At 39.8% G+C, this 9,632-nt stretch overlaps 1 protein-coding gene across 1 annotated transcript; it reads right to left on the bottom strand.

Moving 5' to 3' along the window:
- plag1 (pleiomorphic adenoma gene 1) lies at nucleotides 1–9,584 on the bottom strand. The gene is made up of 3 exons (XM_008307377.3): nucleotides 9,319–9,584; nucleotides 2,659–3,015; nucleotides 1–2,490 (listed from the first exon to the last, which is right to left on the bottom strand). The coding sequence occupies exons 2-3, from the start codon at nucleotides 2,904–2,906 to the stop codon at nucleotides 1,305–1,307; spliced, it is 1,434 nt and encodes a 477-aa protein (XP_008305599.1). The 5' UTR covers nucleotides 2,907–3,015; nucleotides 9,319–9,584; the 3' UTR covers nucleotides 1–1,304.
- Nucleotides 9,585–9,632: the final 48 nt, after the last annotated feature.

Here is a 9,632-nt window from a genome sequence, read left to right as displayed (position 1 = left end):
ACATTGTTTATCTAATGACTTTGATGTTCCAATTTCTTTATAGGTTAAAGTTTATCTGGGGGTTGGGAGTTGGGGGGGGCATTAAATACTGATGTAAACCTACGACCTCACGGACTACACAGTTGATTTCAAGAAACGTATCAGCTTTGCGTGTGTGTGTGTGTCTTAGTATGGCACATTGCCCTAGTTTAAAATAACCCTAACTATGATTTTACACAAATATACAGGAGAAAAACATGCATTAAATGTTAGAGATTGGTCCTTTGAAGTCACATAACTGATAAAACAAAGGTCACGTGATGCCTGACATCACGTCTTACGTCACAATTTTCAAAGTGCGATACAAAAAAAAAAAAAAATTAACTTACATAGCAAAAAAATGGATGACTTAAGTAAATCACTGAATTAAAAATACTCTCATTTATCTATATTCCTTGTCTCCCAAAAAGATCGTTTCACATAAGTTGTCTCAGCTCTCTACAGGCACTGTGTGAAGTTGTGTCTACTTAAGGCAGAATTTTTTTTTTTTTTTTGCGCTGATAGTGATGCAATGCCTGGACAGTTGACCACTTAGTTCTGCACTGTGATGCATAAACATACATGTAAGGCAACCTGTGGGTATTGTGGATTAGGCTTTAGAAGCAAACACCAAATAAGGGTGGAAAAAACACAATTGTAGAACCTATTCATCCAAACTGTGCGTGTAATACAGTCTGGCCATGTTGTAATTAAGACAGAAGTGCTTAAAACATGTGTTACTGGCATCGTCTCAGTGTTAGCCTGCCTGTTTGCGTGTGATTGTGTGCATCATCATGTGTGTGAGGTCTGATTTATACTCTGTCGCTCAAAACTTTTAACTCGCTCGTAAAAATTCATAGAAATGGTCTTAGCCATAATGTTTTTTTACCATCAAGAAAAGTGAATTAGAACAAAACGTATTGTTATATTCCCAAAAGGTTCTGTAATTAATTTTATAATTGCTAAATCTGCTATCTATACATAAGCATATAAATGCACTTGGCATTCACTCTCTGTTATCCCCTTGGCTTTGCCCTTTTTAATGCCTTTTCCTCCCAAGGGGTAATAGTTGAAATGAGTTGGTCTGTTTGGCAGTTCATATAATCAAAAGCGCAACAACGATAATATTTTTTGGTCTGAGTCTGTTCGTTAAATACCAAACCTTTACATAAAATCTAATAAGCAGCAAAATACCACTGTGTCAGCAACACAAGTTATAAGTATTTAACGGCAGAGCATCAACCATGAGTTAGAGTGCATGTGTGCTGTTTGCAGTACATACTAGACTACTGAAAAGCCTGGTGGAAGCGGGGCAGGATGGTGGGTGTGCTCAGGTTGGATATGAAGGAGGAGGGGAGCCCCTGAAGTGACGTTTCCTCACCGTCCTGGGCCTCAGAGGACTGACTGGGCAGCTGGACCAGAGGTGTGGTCTCATCTGTAGATTGAAAGGAGGACGACCCCTGCCCACCACTACCTACTGTCTGGTTGTAAGGAGGACCGTTTAGAGGCAGGAAATTAAAAAGTTGGGAGAAGTCCAGCAGTGAGGTGGAAGAGGCCAAAGAATCTGTCGTGGCTTCTCCTGCCGTCGATGTGGAGATTTTAGAGAGAGACACCTCCTCACTCTCCATCTCGCCCACTGGAGGAACCAACTCGAGTTTGGAGGAAGAATGTTGGGATTCTTGGACTGCAGAGGATGAGGAAGGCATGCTGCTCTGTAGCTCCATTAGGTAGGTCTCCAGGTCTCCCTTCTGATTTTGTTCTCGCTCCTGCGGGGAGATGGTGTATGAGGTAAAGTTGGAGTCCAGCGAGTATTTTAGAGGGAAGGGATGCGTGGGCGTGGGAAAGGGTTCTGTATCCAATATGGGGCCTGTGTACATGCTGAGCTGATGTGGTTTTGGTGTCAGCATTCCCGTGAGCTCCCCTTTGATGTCCCCAGATGCCAGGTCGTAAGCGATAGGTTCCAGCAAATCGGCTGGCTCAGTTTTTACCCTCAGCAGCTCCTGGGGGTGGCTCTTCTTCATGTGACGCGTCAAGTGGTCCTTCCTGCCGAAGCGCTGGGCACAGTACTGACACAGAAAGTCCTTGCGTCCTGTATGTACTACCATGTGTCGCCGGACATCTTTGCGTGTGTAAAACTGCCGCTCACAGTGCTCACAGCGATGTTTTTTCTCTTTTGCCGTGCCCGAGGATTTGCCAGCGTGTGTCTTGAGGTGCTCTAGAAGAATCCCGGTGCTAGGAAATCGTTGCAGGCACACTTGACAGGTGAGTTCTCCCCTGTTGGCAGCGTGAAGGGCAAGGTGGCGTTTAAAGCCCAGCTTGGTGTTGTAGCTCTTTCCGCACTCCTGACAGGTGAAAGCCTCCTTGTATGGGTCATGAGTGTGAAGGTGATTCTTTAAATGATCTTTGCGGTGGAACATTTTCTCACAGTATGAACATTTGTGGTTTTTTTCTGGTGAATGGGTTGCCATATGCCTTGGAACATAGACACATTAAAGAGCACTAAGAATGGTTACCATAACATTTTGAAATGCATGCGTTGCAGTATTACACAAAAGTTAATCAGTTGTCACTAAACGTCATCAATGAATAACCAAATAAATAAATACAGAGAAAAACTGAAATGTGCAAGCTGTTATGTACCGTAGCAGCTTGTATTTGGAGACGAAAGCCTTGGTGCAGTCGGGGTGGGAGCAGCTGTAGGGTCTTTCTCCTGTGTGGGAGTACGAGTGCACCTTCAACTTCTCCAGACTGTTGAATGCCTTCTGACACTCCTGGCAGGGAAAGTTCTTCTTTGACTTCCCCTCTGCTCTTCTGCACCTCCCTGTGGGTGGTGTGAGCTTAGCTTTGTCCACAATGTCGTCACAATGGCCCTGGGTTCCTGTGGCCATGGCACCTTAAGGCAAAGCTGCTACATGAATGGGGATACAGTGCCCAACAAGGACTGATGCAGATATTCTATCCAGTTTCATGTGCTCATCACTGCCTGGACTCAGACGTCTGTGAGAGTGAAGGAGAGAGAAGAGGTCAGTGTTGTTGAAAAGGTAAATGTCATCAACTGTTACTTCTAACTACCAAGATATTTCAATAAAATTCCACAAAAAAAGACAAAACACTACACTGTCATTATTATCCAGACCACAGTTGTCAAATAGGTAGATCATGATCTGCCACTACTGTAGATTGTAAATGGGCCGGTGATGGATCACAAGCAGTTAAAATGAAAACAGTTTTATCCTCCATATACCAGTACCGACTGCAACGGGATCATCTGCTCATGTAACCACTCCAGCATTATATAAGAATTCCACCACTGCACAGTCACTTTGAAGTGTTTTTTTTTGTTTGATGCACAACTACAGCCACTACAGTGTAGTCACTATCAACAGAAATCACTGTCTGTACTATTTACAGTTAAACAGTTGGTCACTGCTAAAAGTCCCGACTGTACCCTAAATATCACCCTACGATTGGATCTGCCAGTTTCTTGCTAACGTACATATGTTCGACAATCCCTGCTTGTAAAAGCTACTTGCAACCTGCTGGTTGCACAGGAGAGAAAGCAGTGCGTGAATCTGCAATTGCAAATGTAGGTTGTCAACATGTTTGTCACTTGTTATGCCTGGGGCACGTCACCCCCCCACCAGAGGTGGGACCAAGTCATTGCTTTGCAAGTCACAGGTAAGTCTCAAGTCTTTGCACTCAAGTCCGAGTCAAGTCTCAAGTCAAGACAGGCAAAGTCCAAGTCGAGTCCAAGTCAAGACTGAAAAGTGTCAAGTCAAGTCCCAAGTCCTTTCTGTTTCTAGTTCTTTTCAAACAAAACAATATATTTACACAGATCACTTTGGGTTTTGGAGAAAGTATCGAGTCTTGACGAGTCAAAGGGCTCGAGTCCAAGTGTCACTGATGTTAAAGTCCAAGTCGAGTGGCAAGTCTCTTTCCATTGTGTCAAGTCGAGTCTAAAGTCATCAAATTGATGACTGGAGTCTGACTCGAGTCCAAGTCATGCGACTCAAGTCCACACCTCTGCCCCCCACCCACCCCTACCTGCACACACACACACACATCCCTGCACTTTTCTGTACTATTCTATTTTTTTTTTAAAGTAAAAGATTAGTCGACTAATCATTTCAATAACTGGTCACTAATTGACAATTTAAAAGGTTGTTTGTTGTAGCCCTAATATATACATAAATTGTGTTGAGTTTAAATGGGTATATATATATTTCATGTTTTCATGTAAGTAGATCATTTGAAAAGTAGATCCCAGGCCAAAAAGTGTAACATTTAGGGAGATTTTACAATCAGTCCTTTCTGTGAATTCAGCCATGTTGTGTTCTTCCTCTAAACAAATTGGCCACCTGATAAAAATAAAGGTAAAAAATATGAATAAAAATAAAAATAAAATCAATTCCATGAACCCTTTTCAGGGTGTTGAGTCTTGAACCGGTAAGCCTGAGCAGTTCCTTTAATGTAATTTATGATCCTGTGTGTCCTGGTCACATACAACAAAAAACTAGGCGTCTGAAACTCTACTCTACTCTACTGTCCATATCTGCTTTCTGTCCTAGAGAGTGTGCTCTCCGAACTATTTTTCAATGCAGGTTGCACTATTATCCTGTAGATTATGCCAGTCACTCATGCTGCTATTCTTTTGTCAAATGTTTCTCCTGGTACTCGCTGTCATTGATTCTACTCTGCCCTCACACACAGTTCATTTGGTTGGATGGCTGATCAAAGATACCTTAACCCATCTACCTTTGCTACCTTTTCCCTTTGCAGCTTCATCATTCCTCCTGCATCACTCTCGCTACAACACAATATTAGCATCGGGTAGCTGTTACGATTTTGACTAAATTGTTGGATCGAGCCACTGACCGAGTTGGTGGTTTCAAAGTTTAGCAGTTTGCCTTGCAAACAGAGAGTTCTGGGTTTGATTACAAGAGGAACTACATACTTGGCGCCTCCAAGGGGCAGCCTGTTGCAGCAGATCTGCAGTTAGCACAAGAACCCCCCACTGCTGTTTTTTACACTTAGAGTCAAGGTACAGTTTGTGTGTAAACACATATCAGGAAAATGAAAGGTGAACCTTTAGTAGAGAAATCTGGAGGTCAGATCTGGTCAACTGTCACTTTCCAGTTTTTCTGTGTGCACCAAATATTTACATATACTTTTTTATTTCTGTGTTTTTATTTTCTTTGGTTACTTAAGAATAACATAAGATTAGTCATGGGGGTACATGACTTACGTCTATTCCTGTGGCATGTAAAATAAGTGGCCAAGTAATTGCCAAGTAACTGGCTGCCGCATGTGCCAACTACTTCCCCTGCAAAATTTCTTTTAATGCCGTCCATTGGAATGATGGAACAAACTCTTCTTAATAATCTAATCTATGTGACATGGTGACATAACTATGAAACGCCATAGGTTGTCGTAAAACCAAGGACCCTCTATATTCAGAATTACACAGGGATTTTACTTATGCCTATGTAAATGAAGCATTACATGCTAAACAAATGTATATTTAATGAAAATACACTTAAATACTGGTAAACAAAGCACCTCTTCCTTTGTACAGCATATATCCACCTAACAGTACATACTGTATTTCATATAGTAAAGCCACCAACTTCATTAAGGAGAGCTGAAGTCAAGAGTACAGACCATTCATCTCTTTCTAAGGTATCATACTATCCGGCAAAACATCATGGATATATCACAGATCATGACTGCATGTCAATCTTTTAAATGAGGAAATATTTTTGGCTATTTATAGATGACATTGACGAGAAGACAGGTTGATAATGGTTTTCACAATATGACAATCTTTGGGACCACTTATGACGCACCAAGAAATGCAAGATGCTGGTATTGTTCCATGCTCAATAGTGAATACTACAGTGTAAATAAAACAGGAAAGAAAAGGGGAAATGTTTACAAAGCAAACTAACAAGGCAGCCCCTGGTGGGTAAATTGGTACTTATTTTAAATTATGTAATCGACTTTTCAAAATGTATTTTTAATCTCTCAGGGAATGAATTGGATAAAGCATGAAGAATAAATCAAACAAATCATGTGGCAGTCAACTTATGGCATATGCAGGTTTTATAGTAGAGGATAGTAATTTATATACAGTATATGCCAACCACAATGACAAATCACAAACTGCAACATTTACACAAACTGGTGCATCAAATACTTTTTTAACTTAACGTCTTCGATTATCGACTAATCTGACAGAAAACAAAATCGAAGTTGAGAAGATGACTAATTTCATGATGTCATCACACTGACAGATGAGGCATTAGACATACACAGATGTTCAACAGTGATCATGTAACTCTCCATACATTACTTTTGTAGCTTTTAATAATAAGATAAGGTAACACAGCAATTGTTTTTTCTATCGGCGCAAAGTGAGATGTTTCGAGAGGTCGTCTACTTTTTCAAATCAGTTTCTGATGCCCCACAAATGTTTTAAATGATATCACAACCATTGTTTCCATGAAGTTAAAAATTTGTTAAAAATTGACTAAAAATTGCCAACTATATCAACATGACGACTGGTCGATATCATTCATTCTTTGAAAATGAATGGGTTTGCATTTTTAACATCATCAAGTACAAAACACAGGTACATCACCATGACCAGTAATAAAAGTCAGTGAAGACTACTGCAGCCAAAACAAACTTTGCAGGGCCACCTATAACATATCCCCTTGACACTGTTTTTCCAGCTGGGAAAAAAATATTCTAATTTATTTTATCAACATTTGTATACCTATATGTACATTTCTTTCGCTGCACTGTATGCCACAACAAATTCCTTGTAGGTGAAAACCTAACTGGCATTAAAAAAAAATTCTGATTCTGATTCTGAGTTGGCATTAAAAAAAATTCTGATTCTGATTCTGAGTGGTGGGTCCGTAATGAGGGGCGTTCAGTTACCATAGGAAATGCAAGAGACATTCATGTACCATCGGAAATTTGAGAATTGTAAGAAATGACATGATCTGGAAAACAAAATACTCACTGGACCTTACATCTATTGAACAACAATGATGGCGACAACAACCTCCATCACTGATCCGGTGTTACAGATTAAGGTTTATACTCACTGTGAACCAGAGCATTTAAATTGTCTATAACTTCCGTGATTACCAACACTAACATCAAATGCCTCATGGCAAAGATTAAATGGGTAATGATAAGAACAAAATCCTTTCTCTCTCTCAATCCAAAGGCTCTGACCAAAGAGTTTTTCTAAGGAAAAACTGCAGTCTGAATACTAGGCAGCACAAAAGTTTGAATAAGACATGACACTGAATTAAAAAACAAATAAACAAACAATCAAAAGGCAAAGACTTGCATTTACTATAAGTTACAAGTTTTTACTACAAGTCTTATTTTTTTTTAACTCAACCCCCTATATACTTATATGAAAACACTCAGTATTGATGTATTTAGCTGTATTGCATATACTCTGATATTCCGAGTGGAGCAGCAACATTGCAATTGTAAGTTGACATGCATGGCTTAAACTACAAAGAAAACGTATCACCGGTACTTAAAACAAGTAGATGTCAGTCTTCCACTGCAAACTCTCTAGACTTTGCCAGATTGATTTTTGTACAAATATCCAAATACATCTGTTCAACAGAGGCAAACCGTTTGTACAAACTGCTGTTATTTATGTTTGTATTTGGGCATTTATTTTATCTAATTCATCAAAGGACAAGGGCGTATACCAAACTGTGAATGTCCGTACTACTATACCACCCGAAAGTGATGCCTAAAAATCCAAATAATACAAAAATATTGGCCTAATTGACATTAATAAAGATTAATAGCAATCACTAATTATCTACATAAATAAACAGCCCTAAATATGTTCTGTATCTTGCTGGAACAGACAGTCAAATTACAGCAAGTAGATGTATATATGTGTGTGTGTGTGTTTTCACAGAACAGACAGTCAAATTACATCAAATAGATGTATATATATGTGTGTGTGTGTTTTCATACTTATTTGTGAGTAATCCCAAAAAATTGCATTATTAATGTGATAAATTGTCAAGAGAAAATGTTAGCTTTACAGTGTCATTACTACAAGTATGTATCTTGATAGAGGCTGTAACTACCATAAAGCTGTTATCTCCACTGTATTAATCAGTCTACTACTATTTGACTATATATACATGTATTAACATAAACAGATTCAAACTTGTTTCATTTTGTACTATTTCGAGTTCACAAATAAAGACAGTTGTTTCAAAGATAGTTGAAATGCTTACAAGAAAAGTAAGCCGACACTTATTTTCACATAACGGAGGAATAGTATGTATAATCTGAAAAAAAAAGTATTTGTTAAGAAAACGACTCCTGCTATATAAATAAGGTCCCGGTAGTTGTGGAAACGCAGTTCATACGTCAGCTACATTTGTGGTGCCATACGACTACGCTTCAAACACCTGAACCACCGTAGTAGTGTTTGTGATCAGGAATCACGTGTGTTATCCTGTGTTTTGTCAGGAGTGACCACATAATGACAGCGGATACAATTTGCTGAACAGCAGCCCTATTAGTTTGCCTCAACTTCTGCCACCATGTTGCTACTTTATGTACACGCAGTGTGTCCGTTTATGAGCCTGTCAGTGGATCTGAACACAGCCTCCACTGCCACTGCGTGACACTGTCATTAAAAACTGTTTGATCACAGTATTGTAACAGAGCGGTTTGTAGACGGACGGGTAGTATGACAGAATATGACAGCTGTCTGTCTGCGTTTCTTTTACAAAATAGGATGCTTGTATCAACAACGACGTGTTGTCACCGTGTGTGTTTGTGTGTATGTTGAGGTGTGCAGCCTATGCCATGTACGCAAAAAGTACACACACAAACACGCGTGAAGGCACATTGACAGCACGAATATATGTTCAATCTCTGTGCGCCTGCAGCTGTCTCTGACCACAGCACTGCTGCCGTTATCATATTTAAAAAAAAATCATCCAAGTGTGGAGTTTGCATTCAACTTTGCTCAACTTTACTGCACTCCGCCTATCCCCGGGCTTTTATATTCGTGGACATTCGCCGCGACACTAATAAAAACTCTGACATCATGATTTTTTTTATTTTTTCCTCTTCATACATGTAATCCCCTTGGCTTTCTCTGTGGTCCAAGTTGAGTACTGATTAACACAAACTTTCCCCCCCCCCAGCTCACCCCTCTCTCATAATTTAAATAACCCCGATATTTTAATTCAAGGACTGTGTAACGGTGAACTTAATTTACATCAAACTTACCCCGGACGCTTTAACATCCTTTCTGTTGAGTTTTTCTTCACTTTCAACAATTTTCCGAATTTTTTATAATTTTTTTCTCATATTTTTTGCTAGACGCGGCGGGCCTGAAAATTGTTTGCTTTCCCCTCTTTCGAGCAGCCATTGTGTATGCGCTGCGATGCAACCACACTAGCTTCAAACCACGCCCACTTTAAAGTCCGCCTTCTAGTGCTCATTTGTTTTATTAAAAATTCGGCCCGCTGCTATCACATTAGCCTTTTCGTGTGCACTCATTTTTTTTAAGAAACCCAATATAGTCGACATGTCGGACATGC

The sequence above is a fragment of the Cynoglossus semilaevis genome, chromosome 3, assembly GCF_000523025.1.
Source record: "Cynoglossus semilaevis isolate Cse_v1.0 chromosome 3, Cse_v1.0, whole genome shotgun sequence".
NCBI classification, from domain to species: Eukaryota; Metazoa; Chordata; class Actinopteri; order Pleuronectiformes; family Cynoglossidae; genus Cynoglossus; species Cynoglossus semilaevis.
This window is presented reverse-complemented; position numbering and strand designations above follow the sequence as displayed.

Coding starts and splice junctions, on each gene's coding strand:
- plag1 (XM_008307377.3), bottom strand. CDS start 2,906: ATGGCCACAGGAACCCAGGGCCATTGTGACGACATTGTGGACAAAGCT. Junction 2,491..2,658: donor TCCAAATACAAGCTGCTACG/GTACATAACAGC, acceptor CTATGTTCCAAG/GCATATGGCAACCCATTCAC.